This window comes from Melanerpes formicivorus, unplaced genomic scaffold (genome assembly GCF_026170545.1).
Source record: "Melanerpes formicivorus ecotype bairdi unplaced genomic scaffold, bMelFor1.0.p_v2 SCAF_14, whole genome shotgun sequence".
Taxonomy (NCBI): domain Eukaryota; kingdom Metazoa; phylum Chordata; class Aves; order Piciformes; family Picidae; genus Melanerpes; species Melanerpes formicivorus.
Genome location: NW_027142366.1, coordinates 1,819,495 through 1,844,945, shown reverse-complemented (window position 1 = coordinate 1,844,945; position 25,451 = coordinate 1,819,495). Strand labels below are relative to the sequence as shown.

Below are 25,451 nucleotides of genomic sequence, written 5' to 3'. Positions count from 1 at the left end.
GTCCTGAGCTGGGCAGCAGGTGGGTGCAGACCAAGGGACTGCAGACAAACCTCTCTGCTCAAGGGAGAGCTTGGTGGCTGCTGCAGGGGCTGCTGGTGGCTCTGCTCAGCTCCAGCACCATGGGCAGGAGAGGTGGTGACATCCCACACCACAGCTGGCATCCAGCACAGGGATGTGAATGCTGGCAGAGCCCAAGGGCTGCAGCCCAGCAGCTGCAGGCTGAGCTCCTGCTGCCCTCAGGGTTTTGTCCCACTCTTCCCTCTCAGCAGGCATAGGAGCTGTGACTTGCTGGTGAGCACCTCTGGGGAGGGAGCAGGCTCACAGCCCCGGGCACACATCTCTGCTTTCAGCACTCAGCCTCTGCCTCTGGAGAGCCTTTGTTGGTGCCCAACCCCATGCAAAGCTTGGGAGTAACCAATGCTGCACAAAGCAAGTGCTGGGCAGGGGCCAGGGCTGCTTGCACAAGAGCAGGAGGAGTTTACAGCTGCTGAGTCCCCATGAAATAGGGGGGAGGGGGGTTGCAAAGGGTGGGGGCATGGTGGGTGATGCCCCTTTGCAAACTCCCCAGTGAGGTGCCTGGGATGGGGGCAGGCCTGCAGGGAGAGGGTTGGCCTTGGGCAGGAGGGGACAGTGGAGCAGGATCAGTGTCTTGGAAACTGGGGTGTGCTCAGACTGGCACCTGAGGGTGGTCCCAGTGCCCAGCACCTGATGCCTGAGGGATTTGCTCCTGGACTGAAGACAGCAGCACTCATGGACATGGTCCTGCAGGAGGGAGGCTTCCCAGGAGCGTGCTCCCACCTTGCAGTGCCATGTGGGAGGGAGCTGAGCTGAGGTCCAGACCACAGCCATGGAGAGGGGAGGAAGGGATGCAGGACAGACAGGGGAAAGCCCCTGAGGAAGGCTTGTGGGTTTTGCTTTGAGTCTCCCCTCCACAAGCCCCATGGGAGCCCTGGAGCCTCCTCCCTTCTCCCAGGCACCAGCAGCTGCTGCGGGTAAGGGGGTGCCAAGGCAGCTGCTTGCTGGCTGCTGCATGGGTGGCCATGGCACATGGGGGGAGCCAGCTGGGCACCTCCCATCCTTCCCTCTTCCAAAACCCAGTGCCTGTGGCACCAAAATTCTCCTGCTGGAGGTCCCAGGGGAGCTGCAAGGAGCATTCAGCCCACGCCCCCCAGGAGCAGGGAGGCAGTGGGGGCCAGGGCAGAGCCTGGGGCAGGTTGGCAGCGGCTGCCAGGGGCTGGCAGCTGTGGGAGGGGCAGGAGGAGCCCCAAGGCTTTGGAGGCTCACCTGCTAGGGCTTGTCCAGAGCATGCACTCCTCAGACCTAGACCTTGGATTCCATTTCCTGGGGAGAATGCAGTGAAGAGAGTCTTTGTGGGTTTCTTTTGTGTTTGGGGTGGCTTTCTGCAGCGGCTGCTGGAGGCCTGGGGGTGAAGCCTTGTTGGGGGTGCAGGGGAAGTGCTCAGAGGGGCAGGAAATACTTGGTGGACAATTGTGCTGGTGCCTTGAGCTGTAGTACATCGAGTCAGAGGCTACCTAATCCTGCATTTTAATAGTCCTAGGGGAGTTTCCCCTGCTCTGGGACCAAAGAGTTTAACAAAGAGATTGCTTTTACAGTGTGAGGTCAAAAGGAGTGGGTCCCTCGAGGAGCCCTTGTCCCCACCCAAGGGTCACCCTCTGGAGAGAGAGTGGACAGTAGTGGGACCTGCTGTGCAAAATGTTCCTAGAAGAGTCTCTTAAATAACTATAAGAAACCAGAGTCACAGAGGAGCTCTCCCTCCCCAGGCAGCGCTCCTGGGCTCAGGAGCCGCCGAGCGCTTCGCCAGCTGGGCTCCGAGGCCGCCAGGCTTTGCTTGGCTCCAACCAAGCTCCCTCCCCCGCTGCTCTTTTCCAGCTTTTCGTGAGATTGGAGGTTACCCCAACCTGGAAGAGGCCTATTTAAGAGCCATGCCGACCAAGACTGTTCCCAACACTACCTGCCACCTGCCCCGGGCAGATGCCATGCACCTCTTCCGAGACCCAGCCTCCGGGGATCTGCCCTGGACCGGGATGACTTTTGGGCTCTCTGTCATGGCCACGTGGTACTGGTGCACAGACCAGGTAAATGTAAACAAGAATCCCCTGCCCCCTGTAACACAGCAGTGCCTGGGCCCCAGGCACGCTCTACCACCGCTCAGAAGCCCACCCACAGCAGTGCCTACTGCTCCTTCTGGCTGGTGCTCTCAGGTGGCTTCTTTTTGGAGTCCACAGAAGCCCCCTGGGCTCCTGCAACCCTGTGCTTAAGGTGCTTGGCCTGGGACAGTTTGGAGAGTGGGATGCCCAGGGGTGTCCTCATCTCCTCAGCAGTCTTCTGGCTTTCTGGCAGGGAGGTCAAGCGCTTGCCTGACGCCCTGGGGTTGCTCGGTGAGAGGGGGCCAGGCTGTGCAGGCTTGCTGGGACTGAAGGCTTTGCTCTGCCAGTATGGCTGGCTGCCTGCAATGGTCTTTTTGGGTTCAGCTCCGTTCCCTCTGTACTTGGTGGCCCCAGGTGGCTTCTCCTGTGTGGGGGAGCAGGAGACCTCCTTGCTTGGCTCTCTTCCTATGGGGTTCCTGGGCCGGTAGCGGTAGAGGTGTGTCCCCTGTTTGAGGAAGAGCAGAGAGAGAGAGAGGTGAGCTGCTGCTGCTGGCAGAGAGAGAGAGAGGTGAGCTGCTGCTGCTGGCAGAGAGAGAGAGGTGAGCTGCTGCTGCTGGCAGAGAGAGAGAGGTGAGCTGCTGCTGCTGGCAGAGAGAGAGAGGTGAGCTGCTGCTGCTGGCAGAGAGAGAGAGGTGAGCTGCTGCTGCTGGCAGAGAGAGAGAGGTGAGCTGCTGCTGCTGGCAGAGAGAGAGAGGTGAGCTGCTGCTGCTGGCAGAGAGAGAGAGGTGAGCTGCTGCTGCTGGCAGACAGAGAGAGAGGTGAGCTGCTGCTGCTGGCAGGGAGAGAGAGGTGAGCTGCTGCTGCTGGCAGGGAGAGAGAGGTGAGCTGCTGCTGCTGGCAGAGAGAGAGAGGTGAGCTGCTGCTGCTAGCAGGGAGAGAGAGAGGTGAGCTGCTGCTGCTGGCAGAGAGAGAGAGGTGAGCTGCTGCTGCTGGCAGAGAGAGAGAGGTGAGCTGCTGCTGCTGGCAGGGAGAGAGAGAGGTGAGCTGCTGCTGCTGGCAGGGAGAGAGAGAGGTGAGCTGCTGCTGCTGGCAGAGAGAGAGAGGTGAGCTGCTGCTGCTGGCAGAGAGAGAGAGAGGTGAGCTGCTGCTGCTGGCAGAGAGAGAGAGGTGAGCTGCTGCTGCTGGCAGAGAGAGAGAGGTGAGCTGCTGCTGCTAGTAGAGAGAGAGAGAGGTGAGCTGCTGCTGCTGGCAGGGAGAGAGAGGTGAGCTGCTGCTGCTGGCAGGGAGAGAGAGAGGTGAGCTGCTGCTGCTGGCAGAGAGAGAGAGAGGTGAGCTGCTGCTGCTGGCAGAGAGAGAGAGGTGAGCTGCTGCTGCTGGCAGAGAGAGAGAGGTGAGCTGCTGCTGCTGGCAGGGAGAGAGAGAGGTGAGCTGCTGCTGCTGGCAGGGAGAGAGAGAGGTGAGCTGCTGCTGCTGGCAGAGAGAGAGAGAGGTGAGCTGCTGCTGCTGGCAGAGAGAGAGAGGTGAGCAGCTGCTGCTGCTAGTAGAGAGAGAGAGGTGAGCTGCTGCTGCTGGCAGAGAGAGAGAGGTGAGCTGCTGCTGCTGCTGGCAGAGAGAGAGAGGTGAGCTGCTGCTGCTGGCAGAGAGAGAGAGGTGAGCTGCTGCTGCTGCTGGCAGAGAGAGAGAGGTGAGCTGCTGCTGCTGGCAGAGAGAGAGAGGTGAGCTGCTGCTGCTGGCAGAGAGAGAGAGGTGAGCTGCTGCTGCTGGCAGGGAGAGAGAGAGGTGAGCTGCTGCTGCTGGCAGGGAGAGAGAGAGGTGAGCTGCTGCTGCTGGCAGAGAGAGAGAGAGGTGAGCTGCTGCTGCTAGCAGAGAGAGAGAGGTGAGCAGCTGCTGCTGCTAGTAGAGAGAGAGAGGTGAGCTGCTGCTGCTGGCAGAGAGAGAGAGGTGAGCTGCTGCTGCTGCTGGCAGAGAGAGAGAGGTGAGCTGCTGCTGCTGGCAGAGAGAGAGAGGTGAGCTGCTGCTGCTGGCAGAGAGAGAGAGGTGAGCTGCTGCTGCTGGCAGGGAGAGAGAGAGGTGAGCTGCTGCTGCTGGCAGGGAGAGAGAGAGGTGAGCTGCTGCTGCTGGCAGAGAGAGAGAGGTGAGCTGCTGCTGCTGGCAGAGAGAGAGAGAGGTGAGCTGCTGCTGCTGGCAGAGAGAGAGAGGTGAGCTGCTGCTGCTAGTAGAGAGAGAGAGAGGTGAGCTGCTGCTGCTGGCAGGGAGAGAGAGGTGAGCTGCTGCTGCTGGCAGAGAGAGAGAGAGGTGAGCTGCTGCTGCTGGCAGGGAGAGAGAGAGGTGAGCTGCTGCTGCTAGTAGAGAGAGAGAGAGGTGAGCTGCTGCTGCTAGTAGAGAGAGAGAGGTGAGCTGCTGCTGCTGGCAGAGAGAGAGAGGTGAGCTGCTGCTGCTGCTGGCAGAGAGAGAGAGGTGAGCTGCTGCTGCTGGCAGGGAGAGAGAGGTGAGCTGCTGCTGCTGGCAGAGAGAGAGAGAGGTGAGCTGCTGCTGCTGGCAGGGAGAGAGAGAGGTGAGCTGCTGCTGCTAGTAGAGAGAGAGAGGTGAGCTGCTGCTGCTGGCAGAGAGAGAGAGGTGAGCTGCTGCTGCTGCTGGCAGAGAGAGAGAGGTGAGCTGCTGCTGCTGGCAGAGAGAGAGAGGTGAGCTGCTGCTGCTGGCAGAGAGAGAGAGGTGAGCTGCTGCTGCTGGCAGAGAGAGAGAGAGGTGAGCTGCTGCTGCTGGCAGGGAGAGAGAGGTGAGCTGCTGCTGCTGGCAGAGAGAGAGAGGTGAGCTGCTGCTGCTGGCAGAGAGAGAGAGGTGAGCTGCTGCTGCTGGCAGAGAGAGAGAGGTGAGCTGCTGCTGCTGGCAGAGAGAGAGAGGTGAGCTGCTGCTGCTGGCAGAGAGAGAGAGGTGAGCTGCTGCTGCTGGCAGGGAGAGAGAGAGGTGAGCTGCTGCTGCTGGCAGAGAGAGAGAGGTGAGCTGCTGCTGCTGGCAGAGAGAGAGAGGTGAGCTGCTGCTGCTGGCAGAGAGAGAGAGAGGTGAGCTGCTGCTGCTGGCAGAGAGAGAGAGAGGTGAGCTGCTGCTGCTAGTAGAGAGAGAGAGAGGTGAGCTGCTGCTGCTGGCAGGGAGAGAGAGAGGTGAGCTGCTGCTGCTGGCAGAGAGAGAGAGAGGTGAGCTGCTGCTGCTAGTAGAGAGAGAGAGGTGAGCTGCTGCTGCTGGCAGAGAGAGAGAGAGGTGAGCTGCTGCTGCTGGCAGAGAGAGAGAGGTGAGCTGCTGCTGCTGGCAGAGAGAGAGAGAGGTGAGCTGCTGCTGCTGGCAGAGAGAGAGAGAGGTGAGCTGTTGCTGCTGGCAGAGAGAGAGAGAGGTGAGCTGCTGCTGCTAGCAGAGAGAGAGAGAGGTGAGCTGCTGCTGCTGGCAGAGAGAGAGGTGAGCTGCTGCTGCTAGTAGAGAGAGAGAGAGGTGAGCTGCTGCTGCTAGCAGAGAGAGAGAGAGGTGAGCTGCTGCTGCTAGTAGAGAGAGAGAGAGGTGAGCTGCTGCTGCTAGTAGAGAGAGAGAGAGGTGAGCTGCTGCTGCTGGCAGAGAGAGAGAGAGGTGAGCTGCTGCTGCTAGTAGAGAGAGAGAGAGGTGAGCTGCTGCTGCTAGCAGAGAGAGAGAGAGGTGAGCTGCTGCTGCTGGCAGAGAGAGAGAGAGGTGAGCTGCTGCTGCTGGCAGAGAGAGAGAGAGGTGAGCTGCTGCTGCTGGCAGAGAGAGAGAGAGGTGAGCTGCTGCTGCTAGCAGGGAGAGAGAGAGGTGAGCTGCTGCTGCTAGCAGAGAGAGAGAGGTGAGCTGCTGCTGCTAGCAGAGAGAGAGAGGTGAGCTGCTGCTGCTGGCAGAGAGAGAGAGAGGTGAGCTGCTGCTGCTGGCAGAGAGAGAGGTGAGCTGCTGCTGCTGGCAGAGAGAGAGAGAGGTGAGCTGCTGCTGCTGGCAGAGAGAGAGAGAGGTGAGCTGCTGCTGCTAGCAGGGAGAGAGAGAGGTGAGCTGCTGCTGCTAGCAGAGAGAGAGAGGTGAGCTGCTGCTGCTGGCAGAGAGAGAGAGAGGTGAGCTGTTGCTGCTGGCAGAGAGAGAGAGAGGTGAGCTGCTGCTGCTAGCAGAGAGAGAGAGAGGTGAGCTGCTGCTGCTGGCAGAGAGAGAGAGAGGTGAGCTGCTGCTGCTAGCAGAGAGAGAGAGAGGTGAGCTGCTGCTGCTAGTAGAGAGAGAGAGAGGTGAGCTGCTGCTGCTAGCAGAGTGAGAGAGAGGTGAGCTGCTGCTGCTGGCAGAGAGAGAGAGAGGTGAGCTGCTGCTGCTGGCAGAGAGAGAGAGAGGTGAGCTGCTGCTGCTGGCAGAGAGAGAGAGAGGTGAGCTGCTGCTGCTAGTAGAGAGAGAGAGAGGTGAGCTGCTGCTGCTGGCAGAGAGAGAGAGAGGTGAGCTGCTGCTGCTGGCAGAGAGAGAGAGAGGTGAGCTGCTGCTGCTAGCAGGGAGAGAGAGAGGTGAGCTGCTGCTGCTGGCAGAGAGAGAGAGGTGAGCTGCTGCTGCTGGCAGGGAGAGAGAGAGGTGAGCTGCTGCTGCTGGCAGGGAGAGAGAGAGGTGAGCTGCTGCTGCTAGCAGGGAGCTGCTCCCCTGCAAGCATCTCCCTCTACAGGTCTGTCCTGGGGACTTGGTCCTCATGGACAAGCCCCTCTGCCACTTGTGTACTCCCTTGCCCAAACTGCTCCTGAGAACTGCCTCAGGTCTCAGCCAGTGCAGCTCTTGCTCAGCAGGGCTCTGTCCTGCACATGGCAACAGCTCAGCAGCCACTTCCTGAGCACCCCTGGCAGCACAGAGGCTGTCCCAAGCCAAGGCACTCCACCTGGAGATCCAGGACCAGTGACACCTCAACATCTTCTCTCCAACAGAAGCATTGATGATCTAAGCACTCATTTCAGGCCCAAAGACCATTCAGTCACCCAGAGCCAGCCTGGGGGGTAGGTGGCTACCAAGGTCGGATGGAAGGCTGGGAGAGGAGGTGAAGCAGCAGGCAACAGAGAGCTGCAGCAGCACTGTGGGGGTGGCTCTGATTAGCTGAGTTGAGAGGCATGTTTGGATTGGGTCTGAGCAGCAGGGATCTTCATTCTGGACTGAGTAAGGCCTTAGCACACGGCTGTGGTCACCAGATATTTATCTTCCTCCTTGGGTGTGTCTGCACCACCACCTGGAGGTGTGAGGATCGCTCCCCACGCAGAGGCAGCCAGGGGAGATGGTATCTCGGAGTGCAGGTGCTGATGGCAGGAGGAACTGGAGCTGGGAGGCTGCAGAGCCAGCTGCACAGACCTGCCCTGCCCCTGCCACAGCCCTCCCTGTGCCAGCAGCTCCCCATCTCCACCGGGCTGCTGGCATCATCTTGCTGCTCACCATTTAGTCCCAATATCCCAGCAGCCTCCCCAGCCCTTCAGGAGACCTCCTTTGCTCCCAGGGCTGCATTGGAGCAGTTTAGCTCAGGTGTTGCTAGGCTGATTTAACTGCTTAAACCCAGCACTAAAGCTCTGAAATGTCTTCAGGAGGGAAGGACTAAGGATGCTTTAGCTCCTTGCCCTTCAAGGTCTTCATGTGCTTAGTGTGGAGCACATGGAGCCTGAGCTGGTGCTGGGTCCTGTGGCTCTTGGGCAGAAGTTAAACCACAGTGTTCCTGAGCATCCCACCCCAGGAGCTGGCACCCCTTCCTTCCTGCCCACCAGTGGCATGAGCCAGTGCCTGCTCAGGAGTGGCTGAACCCTGCTGAGCACTTCTCTGTAGGCCCCTGGGGAGAGTCTGAGCTCTCCTAAAGCCATCATTTCCTACAGATGTTGTCTGTTCAAGAGCCTTGGCTCGAAGGCAAAGGGCTGGCTGTGGTATGGATGGACATGGCTTGGCTAGAGCTTTGAGGTGCAATGGTCTGACCAGTGTGGGATGCTGGAGTTGTGGTAGGGAGAGGCTGGACTTGGTGTCCATTTCATTGTGGTCACACTTTGGGGAGGAGGTTGAACAGAAGGGGCAAGAGGGCAGAGTGTGGTGGTGTGGAACAGTTGATGCTGGCAGGAGGCTGTGCTGTGGTGGTTGCACAGTGGTGCTGGGCAAAACACCAACCCCACTGCTCGTCTGGATGGGCTGGAAACACATCTACACTGGCTCCAGGTTTTGGAGGTGCTTGGGCTGCAGTTTGGCCAGGAGGAGGCCAAGGGGGAAGGTGAGGTGTTGGAGGCTGCTCCTGCCCTGCTCCCCCACAGGTCATCGTCCAGCGGTCGCTCTCTGCTAAGAGCCTGAGCCACGCCAAGGCTGCTTCCATCCTGGCCAGCTACCTCAAGATGCTGCCCTTGTTTGTCATCATCATGCCAGGGATGATCAGCAGGGTTCTGTACCCAGGTAAGGACCTTGCCACGTGGACTTGGGGCTGGCAGGGTGGGGGTTGTGCCTGTTGCTAAGTGGTGGAGGACAGACTCAGAGTGGGCATTAGGAAGAAGTTCTTTACTATGAAGGTGGTGAGACTCTGGAACAGGTTGTCCAGAGAAGCTGGGGGTGCCTCAGCCCTGGAGGTGTTTGAGACCAGGCAGCAAAGGCTTTGAGCAGCCTGGTCCAGTGGGAGGTGTTCCTGCCCATGGCAGGGGGTTTGGAACTAGAGGATCTTTAAGGCCATTCTGTGATTCTGCTGGGCACAGACCTGGGGATGAGAGGGACAGGAGAGGACCTGAACGTCCCTAGTGCTCTCCTCATGCCTGCTGTTGTACATCAGCCAGCACTCTTGTCCTCTACTACCCATGGAGCTGAGTGTGAGCAGGGGTGGGAGGGTTCAGGCAAGACAATGCTGCAGGGATCACTTGAGTGCTGTGCTCTCCACGTCGTGGAGATGCTTGCCCTGAGCAAGCCTCCACCTGCAGTTCAGGCTCTGGGCAGAAAATGTGGACCTGGGATGAAAATGTTTGGTGGAGGTGGTTGGTGATTCCTGTTGGTTTCTCAAGAGTTAACCAAGGGTGGCTTTGGTTTATTACTTATGGGGTCACAGAGTGCATGGGGTTGGAAGGAGCCCTCAAAGGTTGGCTTGTCCAATCCTCAGCTGTTATGGAAGAAGCTGTTTCCTGCATGTGTCCAACAGCTGAGCTCACCTGAGCTCAGGACTAGGCTCACCTAATCCTGATCCTCTGTTAATTATCTGCCTTCCACCAAAGGCCCAGAGCCAGTTATTGCAGGAACAGTGAGGTGCTTGGCCACTCTGAGCAAGGTGGCACTCAGGGCCTGGGTAACAGAGCATCAAAGGGCTCAGTGCTCCTCACCCTGCGTGGCTCCAGAGGGATGTTTGGTGTGCAAGGATTAAACCCTGCCCTAAGCTCTGTGTCACTGGCTGGGGAGGGAGAAGACTCTGAGCTAGTAAATGTAATTCCCTGTAAATACAGCTTAAATGCTCACTTGGGGTAATCTCAGGTGGCTTCAGTGATTCCAGCTGCTGGTTTAACCCTGAGGGCCTGAATGCCCCAAAAACAGCAGGGTGGGGGAGCCTTGAAGAGACCAAAACCTCTTGGTGGTGGTGCAGGAGGCTGGTTGGAAATAAGGGCTTGCCCTGATGATCCTCTTGCCTGGATGGGGTGATGCTCCTGCCTCGGTGGGAGGGCTGGTGTGCAGCCTGTGGGGTGACAGGCTCTGGTGTCACTTTGTGGATCAGCCACAAAGCTGCTGACTGCAGAGCTGGCCCAGGAGGTTGCCTTCCCTGTTTCTCCACTGTCTTGCTCTGCCTAATTATGTGTCCGAGTGCTTTGGCTTTGATGCTAATCACCTTTGCAAGGAGCTACAAAACGAGGCTGAGGAGGACACACCTGTCCCTGGCTGGGCACCATGCCACTGCTGCTGGGCTGTGGGATGGAGCCTGGCAGCTTTGGGCACGGCTGCGTGGTTGTGCCTGAAGCCTCTGGGCCCCATCCCACAGCCTGATGCTATGGAGCAACCTTTAACTCCCCCACACTCCCCTTTACCACCTACTCTCACTCCAAGACACCCATGGCCACCACCTGCTGCCCCAAGACAATGTCTTAGGTGCCTCCTACCATTGCCCCACGTAGGGCATTATTCTCCCATAGAAGATTGATCTCAGTGCCTAGGAGGTGACACCACAGCCAGGGGTGACACCACCATGCCTTGGCTGAGCTGGCTGGGTCACCTCTAGGCTTGCAACCTTTGCACAGGGTGGAGAAAGGCAGAGAAAGTCCTAGCAAAGAAGTCCTACCTGCGTGGCACCGCTGGGGTAGGAGCTGTTGCCATCCAGGACGGCGCGGGGCAGCACACACCTAATCTCCATGGCGCTGCTCCTCCTCTTGGTCATGTCCTCCACACGGACGTGCTTCATGGAGGGGAGGCTCCCCAGGGGGCTGAGGAAGGTGCCCCGGCTGATGTGGGGGTCACTGAGCTTCCTCTGCACGGGGAGGATCTCCCCGTTGTGGGTGACGTCCGAGTTGGTCCTCCGGAGCGGTCCGTAGCGATCCCTCACCTCGAAGTACTCGTCGGAGATGGAGGAGGCATTGGAGCGCCGGTAGCTGTGGTCAGCAGAGCTGCTGGAGTAGCTCTCCTGGTCGCTGAGGGTGATGAACTCCTCTTCCTCCTCCTCCTCCTCCTCCTCCTCTTCTCCCACGCCGTTGTGGGCACAGGGAGGCCCTTTGTCCTCCTGCAGCCCCGCCGCTGGCCGGTCTGGCTGGAGATGGGAGCTCTCTGTGGGGACTCCCTTAAGGTTCTGCTCTGGCTCCTGCTTCACACCCACGTGGTCAGCCAGCAGGGGTTGTGTGGCACCCTCTGGGGCAGCATTGCTGTCACAGGGTGCAATGGCTTTAGGCATGAGGACACCAACAGGGGTGGTCCGTGGCTTTGGGACTGGGGGCTTGGTGTCCTCCACCGTCTCCTCTGGCGGCTTCAAGTGGTGGCCCAGCGGTGTCGTGGCAAAGGCTCCTGCTTGCTTCATTTTCCAGCTGGTGCTCTCAATGGGGCTGGTAGCTGGGGCTGCAAGAGCTTCCACGGGGGCCTGTGGGAGCTGCCTGGGGCAGGGGGACAGCAGAGGCTCTGGGTCTGGGTGTTTCTTGATCTCCATCTCCCTGCTCTTCAGCATCTGGCGGTGCTGGGCGCTGGCCTGGGAGACGTCGCAGACTTTGATGCGGTTCATCTGCGAGAGCTTCACGTTCTTTATCTTGGGGTCGATGATGTTGATGTAGCCCAAGACTTCGCTGCCTGGCTCGGGGTCGGGCTCCACCCAGGTGGGCAGGTAGTCGAACATGTTGGCTTTCTCCAGGTTCAGGAGGCCGGGGTGGATGAGCTGGGAGAGGTCGGCCGCGTCGCCGTGCCTGTCGCCCAGCTGGGCCTCGGGCAGGGCTTTGCCCTTGGTGTCTGCCTTCTGGGTTTTGTCCTGGGTCTCGGAGGAGGCCTTGCTGATCTGGTCTGCGCTCTTGGCCTTCACCAGGGCGTACTTGGGGTTGATGAGCTTCTTCACCACGGCGTTGGCGGGGGTGACGGGCACGACCGAGGGCAGCGTCACGGGCTCGGGCTCAGGCTCGTCACCCATGGAGATGGACTTGAGGCTCACCCCTTTGGACATGAGGTAGAGCTCCTGGAACTGCTTGTCAAAGGCTTCCACCACTTGTCCCGAGAGGACTGTGATGACGTTCCTGTCCGTCCTCGCCGCGGACCAGGTGAAGCTGCAACAGAGCAGGTTGGGAACTCTCTGAGTGGCTGCTGGTGAGCAAGAGGCTTCTCCCCAGCCCTGGCTTTCCCTGAGGCATTGGTGGTGCTGGCATGGCCATGATCTCACTGGAAACATTAACAATAGTGAGAGGGAAGAGCTGGCTCTCATCCCAAAGCAGGATGCAGGGTTGGTGCCTCCAGCGCTCTGGAACTCGAAGGGGAAGCCAAAGGGGTTTGCTGTGGGGCAGTTTTTCACCTCAGCTTTGGCCTCTTTGCCTTTCTTGGTTTGGGTTAGCTAAGAAAAGTGACTCAGCAGTGGATGGGTTTTGCTGTGGCCAGAAAGTGGGAAACACTTCAGTTCCATGTTTCTGGAATTGGGTAGCCTGACTGCTTGCACCAAAGTCACTTCTCCTTTGGCCACACTGGGAAATACTTTGGGTAGGAAACGTTGAAGTGGAAAAGCTGAGGCCAGGGTGGGAGCTGGGGCTGGCTGTGGGCTGCTGCTCCTGCCCTTCACTGTGCTCATTGCATCCATTGGCAGAAGCACCTGATGTGTCCCACCACCTCTGGAAAGGAGGGGTGTCCTAGACCTGGCTGGGGGGGTGGGGACCCCCTGGGTCCCACTCCAGTTCTCAGTTTGGCCTTTCAGAATCAGCTCCCAGTTTAGGAGCAGGGGAGCAAGTCTGGGACAGGGCCTTGGGGCTGGGTAGGGACCAGGACTTAGACCATATGGATCTGTGCTACTCCTTTGACCCTTGGACAGTGGGGTGGGCAAGAGTAGGCTTCACTGATTACCTGTAGGAGCCACACATGGCTCTGTCTCCATCCACAAACATGAACTTCTGGGCCAAAGCTCCTTTGAACTTGGTGGCCGAGCGCGTGAAGAACTCTGTCCCGCCTGTGCTCCGGACTCGCAGGTTCTGCAGGGCAAAGGCAGAGAAGTCAGCAGGAGCACTGGGCTGGGGAGCAGAGCTCTGTTCACTCCTCCACTGATGCCTCCCTGCATCACAGCACAGGATCCCTCTGGTTGGAGAAGACCCCTAAGGTCATTGAGTCCAACCATCACCATCGCTCCACCACGGCTGCTAAACCACGTCCCCAGCTGCCATGGCCACACAGGCTTTGGACACCTCCAGGGTGGGGACTCCCCCACCTCCCTGGGCAGCCTCTGCCACTCTTTCAGTAAGGAGATTTTTTTCCTCATGTTCAACCTGAACCCTCCCCTGGTGCAACCTGAGGCCATTTTTTCCTCATCCTGTTCCTTGTTCCTTGGGAGAAGAGACCAACCCCCACCTGGCTCCAGCCTCCTTTCAGGGAGCTGTAGGGAGCCAGGTCTCTCCTCAGCCTCCTTTTCTCCAGGCTGAACAGCCCCAGGTCCCTAACCCTCACAAGATTTGTTCTCCAGACCCTTCACCAGCTCTGCTGACATCTGGACACGCTCCAGCCCCTCACTGTCCTCCTTGTAATGAGTTGCTCTGCAGCCCCTCCAAGGAGTGGGGGAATTTTTCATGGCCAGCTCAGAGGCAGCCACAGCAATGGGAAGGTAAAATAACTTGCTGGAGGCCACACAGCAAAGCATGGGCTGGGCTTCAAGAATTCCCCAGGTGCTGGGCAGTGTTTGCTGCCTCTTGAACTCAGTGCTGCCTGCGCCCGTGGGTGAGCAGCGTGCGACAGAGCTGCCAAACGCCTTCCAGCTCCTGTGAGCTATGCAAATGCCACCATGGGAGAGCTGCTTCTCCACCTCCTCCCCGGTGGGAGAGGTACAGAGGGTTCTGGGGCAGGGGGGTGTGACCCCAGCACAAATACCACCGTGGGAGAAATGCTTCTTCACCTCCTCCTCAGTGGGAGACGTTCAAGGGGCTCTAGGGGGAGGTGGTGCCCACAGGACAGCACGTGGGGAGCTGGAGGCAGTGGGCTTGTCCTCCCCTGGGCTCCCTCCTTGCTGTGCTCTAGAGCTGAGCATCCAGCTTCGGTTTTAGGAGTGGGTGGGGGAGGAAAATGGGAGTGGGGCAACATCCTTTCACCCCTGGGAAAGGAAACCTGGGGCTTTGGGCCAGCAGGGGAGGCGGAGGGGGAGCAGAGTGTCCTCCCCCCAGGGAGCCTGGGCACGGAGGTTTTTATCTTCAGAGAGAAAGTCAAAATGAGTTTTATCTTCAGTCTGGGCTCTGTGTGTCTCAGGGGAGGGCACCAGCACATTCTTGCAGCTGAGCAGATAGCATCTCCCCCTGCAAATGCTCTCCATGGGTGGGGAGAACATATTTTCTGATGAAAACAGCTGCATTCCTGCTGCTGCTGCTGGGCCCTTGCTGAAGGCACTGCGTCACCCCCGGGTCATGCCCTCCCTGGCCAGGGCTGTTGTGTCCTGGCTGAGTTCCACTCTTTGCTGTTGTTGTCTCTTGCTCCTCAGTTAGTGGATTTTTAATTTGATTTCAAGCACAAAAGCATCAGAAGCCTTCCACCTCCCCCCCCAGCCTTCCTCATCTGCTTCCCTGAGCTCTTCCTCACCCCCAGTCTTCCTCATCTGCTTCCCTGAGCAATTCCTCACTTCCAGCCTTCCTAATCTGCTTCCCCGGGGTCTTCCTCACCCCCAGCCTTCCTCTTCTGCTTCTCTGGGGTCTTCCCCACCCCCAGCCTTCCTCTTCTGCTTCTCTGGGGTTTTCCTCACTTCCAGCCTTCCTCTTCTGCTTCTCTGGGGTCTTCCTCCCCTCCAGCCTCTTTAATCTGCCACACAAAGGGCTGTGGTAGTGCCCAGGACGCACACCAGTCAGTTACTGGGCACCACTTGCACCCAAGGCTGAGCCCTCTGCCCATCACCACGCTGGGCAGCCCCAGCTCGTAGCTCTCCCAGGGCATCAGCCTTGTACCCTGGGAGTGGGGAGAGGCTGGAGCCAAAGCTCTGCAGACAGCAGCCGTGGGTTTTTCTCAGGTAACACCCAGGGGAGCAAAGTTCCCCAGAAGCAAGGTGCAGGTTCCTCTCCCTCCCTCCTCGCTCGCTGCCGTTCAGTCAGATCTGTTTGTTTGATCTCTTCCCAAGAGGAGCAGGCAGCAGGCAAGATGCCAGTGCCATGGCTGCCTGCCCAGCCTGGCATGGGCTGAATCAGGGCCCAGGCACTTGCCCTTGCTCAACCCAGCGACCTCCTTGCCCAAGCTGGGTTGCTCACTGTGGAGGCAGCAAGATAACAAAGGGCATTTCGTTAGCACCTCCTGCCTCACCAAGCAGCTCCCAGACACTGCTCCACTTTCCTCACAGCCCTGTGCCAGCAAATCCCTGCCAGCCCTGTCCTGGGCTACACCAGTGGCCAGCAGGTCAAGGGAGGTGATGCTGCCTCTCTTCTCTGCTCTTCTGAGACCCCACCTGCAGTCATCCATCCAGCCTGACAGTCCCTGAAACAAGGACATGGATCTGTTGGAGAAGGTCTAGAGGAAGCCACAGAGTGGATCAGAGGGCTTGAGCACCTCTCCTACAGGGACAGGCTGAGGGACTTGGGCTGTTCAGCTCAGAGAAGAGAAGGCTCCAGGGACATTGTAGCAGCCTTCCAGTACCTGAAGGCAGCCTACAGGAAAGCTGGAGAGGGACTTTTTGCAAGGGCCTTTGGTGCTAGGGCAAGGGGCAGTGGTTTGGAAGTAGAGCAGGGCAGGTTGAGATTGGACATTAGGAAGTTGTTCTCTGCTGTGAGGGTGGTGAGACACTGGCACAGGCTCCCCAGAGAAGCTGTGGGCAGCTCATCCCTGGAAGTGCTGAAAAGCAGGCAGGATGAGCCCTGGAGCAAGCTGGGCTGGTGGGAGGTGGCCCTGCCCGTGGCTGGGGGGGTTGGAACTGGATGATCTTAAAACCATTCTATGACTCTTTAAGGCCCCTTCCACCTCCAGCCATGCTATGAAACTGGCTGCAGGATGCAGCCAATCCCAGCTTCCAGGCACCTGCCAAGCTTGGCAGATGTTCTCCTGCCGCTTTTCCAGCCCTGCCGCCGGGCTGCAGCTGCTGCGGGGCAGCGCCGGCGTGCGGCGGCTGCGGCTGCCCTGCTCCCGGAGCAGCGCTGGGCAGCAGCTCAGGCTCTCCGGGGAGCAGCGCTCGGCAGCAGCTCAGGCACTCCGGGGAGCAGCGCTGGGCAGCAGCTCAGGCTCTCCGGGGAGCAGCGCTGGGCAGCAGCTCAGGCTCTCCGGGGAGCAGCGCTCGGCAGCAGCTCAGGCTCTCCGGGGAGCAGCGCTGGGCAGCAGCTCAGGCTCTCCGGGGAGCAGCGCTCGGCAGCAGCTCAGGCTCTCCGGGGAGCAGCGCTGGGCAGCAGCTCAGGCTCTCCGGGGAGCAGCGCTGGGCAGCAGCTCAGGCTCTCCGGGGAGCAGCGCTCGGCAGCAGCTCAGGCTCTCCGGGGAGCAGCGCTGGGCAGCAGCTCAGGCTCTCCGGGGAGCAGCGCTCGGCAGCAGCTCAGGCTCTCCGGGGAGCAGCGCTCGGCAGCAGCTCAGGCTCTCCGGGGAGCAGCGCTGGGCAGCAGCTCAGGCTCTCCGGGGAGCAGCGCTCGGCAGCAGCTCAGGCTCTCCGGGGAGCTTGGGGGCGGCTGAGCAGCGCAGCTCAGGCTCTTTTAATTGCTGCGAGCGACAGCTATGCGGAGCTGGAGGGCTTGGTGACTGGGGAAGGTGCAAGCCCTGGCTGGTTCCTGCTTCCAGCTCCCCGGGATGATGGAGTTCCCTGAGAGCCCTCCCCCGGCTGCGTCCCAGCCCTCCCAGCTCAGCATGAGGCTGCTGTGGCTGCTGCTCAGCCAGGGGTTTGCCCTCACCATAAGCAAATGCGGTGAGCTTGCCTGGGCACAGACCTCCCTGCCAGGCATTTGGCAGCCAGAGCGTGGGGCTGGGTGACGTCAGGAGCAGAAACAGCACTTTGCTGCCAGGCAGGAGGTGAGGCCGAGGCGCTGGGGGCTGGGGGGGAGGTGGGGCTGGGGGGAGAGGTGAGGCTGGGGGAGAGGTGAGGCTGGGAGAGGGCTGTCTGCAAACCCGGGGGGGCTCTGCTGGGAGCTCCAGTGCCTCTGCATCCAGTGCTGGGGATGGGAATGCTGTGCCCTGTGAAGAGCCCAGGGCTCTGCCCTGGGGCTGGTGTGAAGGTTCCTGCTCCTGATGCTGGTCCCAAGGAGCATATAACCCCCCCCACCTTCTCCTCTTCTCCATCATCTTCCTCTGCTTTGCCACAGCGCCATGCTGGGTGCCTTCCTCTGCATGCACAGGGATGTGTGAGGGGGTTGGGGCACCTCAGGCCCCCATGCTGCCAGCAGCCCCTGTGCTGCTCTAGCCTCCCTTGGTTTGAAGAGGATTCATGGCCAGGAGCATGTGCAGCATGCCCAGGGCTGGGTGAACTTGGTGTGTGTGGGCAGATTGGTCCCACTGCTGTGTGCCTGCTGAGGGTGCCCTTGGCAGCTGCCAGGGCTGTGGGCAGCCTGGGTGCCTCCCTGCTCTGCTCCTGGCCCCATGCTGGGGTGGAGGCTCCAGAAAAGGGGAAAATCAGGTTTTTTAATTCCAGCCTCTGGCTTGCAGGAAAGCCCCAAAGCAAGAGAAGCAGCTGGGGGTTGCTCCTGCTGCTCCTGCCCCTGGGCTAGGAGCAGGCATGGGGCTGGTGGCAGCATGGATCCAGCCCTGGCAGAGCATCTGCCTCTCACACCTTCCTCCCTGCTGGCTTGTTCCCCAGGAGCAGCTGAGCTCTGGGCCTTGCAGGGTCATGCTCGTGGTTGTGTGCAGGTCCCCTGCCCCAAAGGCAGCTCTAGCCAGGTAGCAGCCCCCCAGCCTCCCCACATCCAGCTTTGCTGGGTGGAAGCTCATCCCCACCTCTCATCCATTCCCTCCATCCTGCTGCTCCTCACTTTGGGCCTTGGCTAGGGGAAAAAAGGACTAAACTCTTCTGGCACTGGGCAAAGTTTTGGGGGTTGTGATCCCCCCAGGAAGGAGGGAGCAGGGCTGAGAGTTCTGCAACCATCCCAGGTCAGGTTGTGTGGGGCTCTGAGCAGCCTGCTCTGGTTGCAGATGTCCCTGCTGGCTGCAGGGGCGTTGGACTAGCTGAGGTTTAAAGGTCTCTCTCAGCTGGAAGCAGCTTGTGGAGCTGCTCTTATCTCCCTGCATGGGAGGAGGGTTCCCAGCCCCGGAGCCCTCGGGGCCCTCCTTACCTTCAGGTGTCCAGCATGCATCTGGGCTCGCTCACACATCTGCAGGAAGTGCTTCACGTTGGTCTCATCCAGGATGATGTAGACTCCTACTTTCCTCTTGAAGCCTGCATCCAGGAGGTCCTTGAAGATGTCTACATCTGTAAACATGTCCATGACCACTGCAATAACCTGGGGAGGGGAGAGGAGAGATGAGGCTGGGGAGCATAGCCTGCTGATAGCTCCAAGGCAGAGCCTTGATTGAGCTTAAAGGTCTCTTCCAACCGAGACAATTCTGTGGTTCAGGCTCAGAAGTTTGGTGTCCCTTGGCTCTCAGCACTTCCCACAGCCCCATTGTGGGGAGCACCAGAAGGAGGGAGCCTGTGGTGCAGAGATGTGTCTGTCTGAGGTCACTCTGCATGAGGTGGTTGCTGTCTCTGTGTTGAGAGAAATGCTGTGAAAAACAGCCAGAAGTGACTCTAAGCTTGGCAGAAGGTGCCCAGATAGTCCTGAGGTGCCTTCAGGAGCTGAGATGATTTTTAATACCCTCTTAACAAGGAGGTTGAAGGCAGCTGGGAGTTTGCAGCTCTTGGTGCCTGTGCCCAGCTGCTGCTCCAAGTCCAGACTGCTGCTAGGAGCTATCTGGTGGGGGTCAGGGTCAGCTCTGCTCTGTGAGGCCAAAGAGAGCACTGAGGACAGGTGGTGTTGCCATCACCAGTGTTGCTGACATCCCTCTCAGTCTTGCTGCCCAGCCCTGGTGTGGCCTGGAGCCTGCTGGCTGCTCTGGCTGCTCCCTGCTCCCTCCCAGGCTGAGTGTGGAGCAGAGCTGGAAGGTGGTGCCAGCAGCCCATGCTGTGACAGTGAGGCTTTGGCTCTTTGCTAGCTGGAGCTGCCTTTGCCCCCAGGGCATTTGTGCTGGGATCCTGCTGGGGTGGCTGCCTCAGCACCAGAGTTCATTCCACATGCTGCTGGGTTCTTCCTTTCAGGAGGTGGCATCTCCTGCTGCCCAGAGAGGCTGTGCAGGGCCCACTCTTGGAAGCCTTCAAGGTCAGCTTGGATGGGACTTTGAGCAGCCTGCTCCAGGGGAAGGTGTCCCTGGCCACAGCAGGGGGGTTGAAGCTGGATGATCTTGAAGATCCCTCCCAGCCCACTGGTGTCCTCATTTCTGTGCCTGCTCCTGAAAGCTGTCCTGGGCAGGTGAGTGCCCTCAGCTCTCCACCCACCCAGGAGGGCTCTCCTGGTTGTGGCATGAGGCAGGGCTGGGAAGGACACCAGCATGGGAGGGTGCAGGCCTTGGGGTGACACAGGGAGACCCCAGGATGCTCCTCCCTCAGGAGGGAAGGAGTGGTGCCAGGGGTTTGAACGCTCAGGCACGTCCAGTTCGGGGCTCTCAAAGCACCAAGCTGCCCTTTAATTAGGTTTGTGCCACAGGAGGTGGAGAGCTCTAATTAAGAAGAGGATGGTGCACTGTGACACTGCTGGCTCTTCCTTTTCTGCAGGCCATGAGGTGAGGAGCAAGGCTGCATGGGGAGCCCCAGCTGACCCCAGCCCTGGCCACACGCTGGTGCTCAGGGAGGTGCCAGTGGGCAGAGCAGGAGGGGACACTGCAGCTCTGCCACCTGAATGAACTCTCATTTATCCTCACCCCAGAGCCCCTCAAGAGGCTTTGCCATGGCAGGAGAAATCCTCATGTCCCTGTGCTCCACTGGTTGGCACCTCCTCCTTGTCCTGATGGGGAAACTGAGGCAGAAACCTGGGTGCCTGCTTTGCATGGGCTGCCCAGCCAGGGCTGCACTTGTCTCACCACCCATGCCAGGTGGGACAGGCTCAAAGCTGCTGCTGAAGCTCACCAGGGCTTGGCTGTTCCATTTCCAGCAAGGGCCTGAGGAGGAGCTGTGCTGTCTGCTGCCAGTCCTGGGTGAGGGGCACCTGAGTCCAGCTGGCACCTTCTGGGCTCCAGGAGGCAGGTTTGTGGCAGAGCCTTTGCTCCCACCTCTGTCAGCAATGCTCCCCAGGGCCACACTCCTGGCACTTTGTGCTCTGTGTTTGCTCCAGGGGAGGTGGAGAGCTTACAAAATGAGGGTCAGAATGCCACTGACCTTCAGCTGGGGAGGGAAAGAGCATTTTTCCTGCTGCAGTCCTGGCACTCCCAAAGCCTTGGCTGGCTGCTAGAGCTCTGATGAGAGTTAGGGGTTTTGCAGGAGCAGGGCAGGACAGGCTGGCATCCCCCACCCCCAGCACTGCTCACACCAGGATGGTGACAGGAGGCACTCTGCAGGCAGTGTGCCAGGGCAGGCAGCCCCACTCCCACCTGCTTGCCCACATCTTCAGCCCCATCCCTCCTGCTCAGCTGGTGCATCCTGCTGCTGCTCCACAGTTCTGCTCCTCTCCCCACTGCCTCTTGCCTGCAGGACAGGCTTGGCCTCTGTTTGCCACCAGGATCCCACAGCAGTGTGCCAACCTGCTGCCCTGGCACAAAATGGATCAGGAGAGTGAAGATGGTGCTGGCTGGCAGTGCTCCCAAAGTGGTGACTGTCCAGGATGAAACCTGCTGCTGGGTTGCCTGTGCTGGATCCCCAGCTGGGTCTATGCCAAACCCAAGGTTTGAGCTGGAAAGAATGGAGGTCTCTCTGCTGTGGAGAAGTGAAGTCCTGCTGCTCTTGAAGTCCTGCTGCTCTTGGCTTCCTCCCTCAGGGAATGGAAGTGTCTGAAGCAAACTGTATTGTCCTGTTGTGGGGAGCAAGCATGGAACCCTTGTCCCCTCGAGTGCCCCCTGATGCTGGGGACAAGTCACAGATCTTCCCCAAGCCCCTCTGCTGCTGCATTGTCTCTGGGAGCATCACCATCCTCATCTTGCTTGTCTGGAAGAGTCAGAGAAGAGCAGCCCCAGATCTGCAGCCAGCTGGTCCCAGCACCCAGCTGGGTGATGCTTTTCTTCCCAGGGTCCCAGCAGCTGCCAAGGTCTGAGGTGCAGGTGCCAGACCCCAGCACCCCGAGGAGCAGCCAGGGTCACATCCCTTGGGACTCTGGGATCCTTCAGGACAGCTTTGGTGAGCACAGAAACTGCAGGATCAAGTTTTATAGAGGAAGCTACAGCTCTTTATTAGCTGGCTCTGAGTCATCAGGTAATGATTTTTTTGGGGCACCCCACGTGAGCAGCTAATAAATTAGGGAGGCACAGAGGCACAATTAGAGGAAGCGTGTGGGGACGGGGGAGAGGTGGGACAAGCAAGGTGAATAATTGCCCTCCCCTCTCGACCCTTTCATCCAGGAATGGCAGAAGGCTTTGTAAACAGTAATTAATAGAAGCCTCCCAACCTTTGCTGGAAGTTGCTGAAGGTAATTATATCACCACAAGCCCAGCATGGAACCTCAAGTGCAGAGAGGAGGTCAGATGTGCTGCTGTCTCTGGCGGCTTTTGACCGAGGTCAGTGTATTCAGCTTGCTCTGGTTTCTGGCCTCTAGAGCCAGAATGGAGAGGAAAGGAGAAGGAGAAGGAGAGGAGAAGGAGAAGGAGAGGAGAAGGAAAGGAGAGGAGAGGAGGAGAGGAGAGGAGGAGAGGAAAGGAGAGGAGAGGAGGAGAGGAGAGGAGAGGAGAGGAGAGGAGGAGAGGAGGAGAGGAGAGGAGAGGAGAGGAGGAGAGGAAAGGAGAGGAGAGGAGAGGAGAGGAGGAGAGGAGAGGAGGAGAGGAGAGGAGGAGAGGAAAGGAGAGGAGAGGAGAAGGAGAGGAAAGGAGAGGAGAGGAGGAGAGGAGAAGGAGAGGAAAGGAGAGGAGAAGGAGAGGAGAGGAGAAGGAGAAGGAGAGGAGAGGAGGAGGAGAGGAGTCTTCCTCACTGCCCATCCTGTCAGCTTTGCAGCCCAAGAGGGCTGACATCAGGGGAGGGGTGGCCATGCCATGGCTGGAGCTGGTGAGGGTCTCCAGGGTGGTGCACCATGTTCTTGATCACTGCCCAGTGACCATGCAGATGGGATTTGCTGGGAAGGGTCCTGCTTCTCTTCTCTCCCAGAAAGAGGAGGGGATGTCTCCTGTTCCAGCTCAGCTGGGTTTGCCTCTCTGCAGGGCAAAGAGCTCTGAACTCTGCAGTGCTTGGCCTCGTTCCTGCAAGTGAGTAGCTTCACCTCCACCATCAAAGTGTAGGTGAGACTCACAGCTCAGCCCTTGGCTTCCTTACCAAAGCTCTGAGCTGCTGTGAGCCTTCCCAATGGCAGCAGGGCTCATGTGGCCTCTGAACTTTCCTCAGCCAGGCTGTCAGGAGGACTTTGCTCTTCTGCAGCACGTGGTGGTGGTTGGTGGTTGGTGTTCAGCACCTGAGAGCATTTTGGACCAAGTGTCTTCACTGGTGGCCGGAGCGAGGGTCATCCTCTGGGGTGCAGTACAGGAGCTCTCCCACTCTGTGCTCCTCTGCAGGTGGATGAAGAGCATTGCCACTGCCTGGTGGGATGGGACAGCTTGCCAGGGATCTTCACAGGACATGTGGCCAGCCTGCATGATACCTGATGGGGTGGCAGCCAGACCATCCCTCCATCCATTTTTGGCTTCCTCAGCCAAACCCTTTCACCTCTGAGCTGCCATGAAGAACTTAAACCTTGGCTGATACCTTCAGGTGTAGAGGAAGGTGGTCAAGCCCAGTGGCCACCTATGCTGAGCTGCACAGCAGAGGCTTCAGCTGCAGTAACTATGAGGTGGTGGGAGACTGCTGGAAGAGCCCCACTTGAGAGATCCTGTGGCTCCTGCCATTCCCAGACCCTGCAGCACTGGAGCATGCACCCACATCTGCATTTCCTGGGATGCCACGAGCTCCAAGCAGGCTCCTACCCATCAGCAGTGGTGTCACTGTGGCTCATCCTACCAGCAGGGAGCATCTGGAGCAGGAGGCAGAGCCCAGCTCTGCTCATGGAACATCAAGGTACCGATGAGAAGCATGGCATCATCATCTGTGGCCACATCCCCATGGCCTGGAGAAGCTCCAAGAAGAGGTGGAGAGGGTGCAGGCAGCAGGGACTGGCAGCTGCCTGACTCAACCTCCTGGCTCTGCTGAGCAGGAGGAGGGTGCTAGGATGAGTCAGGAGGTGCTGTTTGCATGGGGACAGGCGGGAAGCGGTGAGTAGGCAAAGGCAGGCAGGAGCTGCGAGCCCAGGTCAGACACAAGCACAGACACTGCTTGGAGTGGGGAAGTGCTCCCATCCTCCACCCCATGGCCCTTCCCTCTGCCCTCACTGCAAAGCCCTTCAGTGGGAAAAATGTGGTGGGTAAGGACAGGCCACCTCAGGTTCTGCAAGGCTCCCATTCTGCTGGGTGATCACTTCTCCTGCCTGAGCTGAGGCTCTTCATGCCCAAAGCCTTCTGCCCTCTGGTCCTGGGGAGGCTCTGAGGGCTGTGTGCCGCCAGGGTTTCCTCTCTCCTGCCAGGATCTGTGCACCCCAGACACTGCCCCTAGCCCTAGCATGGGGATCTCAGGAGCCAGGTGGACCTCATGCATCCTAGGCTGTCTCACCCTGCTGCATAGCTCCTCATTTTCCTTCTGGAGCATCCTGAGGGTTGTGATGTTCCTCCCTTGAAGCTGGATTTCTCCAGAGAGTGGAAGCACAGAGCTGAGAAGGCTTCAAAGCATCACAAAACGACCAGGTACTGACCCCTGCTGCACATCCCAGCTGGGGCTGAGTCCCTGTGTCACCAGCAACTTCTGCCCAGCACTTCTGGCCTCTGCTGCATGCCATCACTCCCTCCTTCCCTGGCCCTCCTGCCCATGGTGCCAGCCTGACCTCATCGCTCACGCACCCCAACTCCCTGCTCCTTGGTTTGGTGCCACAGGGAGGACAAGTCTCAACCCAAATCCCTTCAGCATCTGCCCAGCCTTGTCCTGCACTTCAGCTCATCACTCTCCTCTGGAAGCCAGGATCAGCTTTACGAGGCCAGGATAAGCTTGGAGCCCTGCAGCAACCTCAGGCCCAGCTCGACCCTCTCCTACGTCAGCGCCAGGCCAGGCTTGGGCTGCCTTGCCCCAGGGCTCAGTTTGGCTCCTCTGGATCCTGCATGTTGCCGCTTGCAGCCACTCAGGGCTCTGGGAATGAGGATGGCAGGGTGCCTGGGACTGTGGGCTCACAGCTGCCAGGCAGCTCAAGCCATTTTCCACCCCCTTGGTTTTCCCCACAGCCCCATGGGGACCCTGGTTCCACCGTGGTGCTGAATGCTCATGGGGTTGCTCTCGTGGAGGGCTGGAGCAGGCTCACAGCATCCTCAGCAAGACCTGGGACCCAGGTACTGATTGCACTCCATGAACATGAAGGAACCCAAACACTTGAGCCAGCCAAAGCCTTTCCTTGAGCAGAGCTTCCCACGGCTGGGGATTTCCTGGCTGAGCAGGACCTTAGGATGTGTCCTCGGCAGGACAGCCCGGGGCAAATCCTGTCCCACCCCTGCCGGCACAACTCACCTTCTGAGCCTGGCAGATCATCTTCCTCACCACCTCCTTGATGTGCACTTGTCCCTCGATGGGGGGCTGCATGTAGACCGTGGCCCTGGTGACCCCGCGGTAGGCAATGGTCTCGGGCCAGCCGAGGTCCAGCTGGGGGATGGAGCGGTCGGACCTCTGGGGCCAGTACTCCAGGGAAGGGGCCACATCCTGCTCGTCCCCTTGGCTGTTGTGATCGCCCTCGCTCTCCCCGGTGCTGCTGCCGTGCCGCGGGATGTACTCGGAGCCAGGGTCGTAGGTTTCCAGCGTGTCCAGGATCTTCTTCAGCTCCAGCTCGGAGAGGAAGTCTCTGATGTTCTCCTTCTTCAGGACTTCATAGAAGGCGTCGCGGCCGCGGGAGGCCAGCGCCTCCAGGGCCAGGCGTTGCTCTTCGCTGTAGAAGAACTCAGGCTTGGACTCGCTGGACCTCCAGTTGACGTGGCTGTCATCCAGGCACTGCACCTGGGAGAAAGCCATGGTGGCTGCACACTCCCCGGTGCCTCCTCGGCAGGGGACTCTGTACCCTCAGCGAGCGCCGGATGTTGACAATCAATCAGGGGCTGTTGGCTGCCCAGTCCTTAAGCAGACGGTTTGGCTTTGCTTCGCCCTCCCTGGCTCGATGCGCTGCTCCCTTCTCCTGCCACGCTGGAGCTCTTCTCCACCGGGAAGGAGGATTTGGTTTCGTGCTTGCTCCTGGCTCCGCACAGCGAGACGGCTCCGGGCGAGGAAATCCTGGAGCTTCCCGCAGCCGCGGCTGGGCAGCAGGGCAGAGATGGCCCCGGGAAGGTCCTTTACCTCCGTGTCCACATCCTCTGCTCCCCCAAGACAGCGACGGCACCGGGTGAAAGAAAGAGTGGAAACCAAACGGATGAACCCCAGCCTAAAGGGCAGAGAGCGGCAGGATCGCTCGTCCCAGCCCGGGTCCGTGGCGGTCACCCTGGAGAGCTGGGTCAGCCAGTGGGTTCCGCGGCTCCCAACGTGTCCCTCAGCCTGCTGCGCATCGCCTCGCCCGGCTGGTTCGAGGCTTTGGGGCTCCTGCCAGCGCGCAGCGCCGGGGCTGGACAGGTAAC

General features: G+C 59.5%; 2 protein-coding genes across 5 annotated transcripts in view; one reads left to right on the top strand and one right to left on the bottom strand.

The window, feature by feature from the left end:
- SLC5A10 (solute carrier family 5 member 10) overlaps positions 1 to 25,451 on the top strand; it is a 48,327-nt gene that overhangs the window by 13,622 nt on the left and 9,254 nt on the right. For all 4 annotated transcript variants that reach the window (XM_068146531.1, XM_068146530.1, XM_068146532.1 and 1 more), the window contains 2 exons: positions 1,891 to 2,096; positions 8,387 to 8,522. In XM_068146531.1, the coding sequence (XP_068002632.1) occupies positions 1,891 to 2,096; positions 8,387 to 8,522 (342 nt within the window). The remainder of the gene's footprint in view (positions 1 to 1,890; positions 2,097 to 8,386; positions 8,523 to 25,451) is intronic.
- FAM83G (family with sequence similarity 83 member G) lies at positions 1,530 to 25,451 on the bottom strand. Its single transcript, XM_068146529.1, has 5 exons — positions 24,364 to 25,451; positions 17,954 to 18,121; positions 12,606 to 12,730; positions 10,372 to 11,824; positions 1,530 to 2,613 (listed from the first exon to the last, which is right to left on the bottom strand). Exons 1-5 carry the CDS (start codon positions 24,856 to 24,858, stop codon positions 2,194 to 2,196), a joined length of 2,661 nt encoding a protein of 886 aa, XP_068002630.1. The 5' UTR covers positions 24,859 to 25,451; the 3' UTR covers positions 1,530 to 2,193.

Coding starts and splice junctions, on each gene's coding strand:
- FAM83G (XM_068146529.1), bottom strand. CDS start 24,858: ATGGCTTTCTCCCAGGTGCAGTGCCTGGATGACAGCCACGTCAACTGG. Junction 18,122..24,363: donor TGATCTGCCAGGCTCAGAAG/GTGAGTTGTGCC, acceptor TCCCCTCCCCAG/GTTATTGCAGTGGTCATGGA. Junction 12,731..17,953: donor TGCATGCTGGACACCTGAAG/GTAAGGAGGGCC, acceptor TTTGCCCTGCAG/AACCTGCGAGTCCGGAGCAC.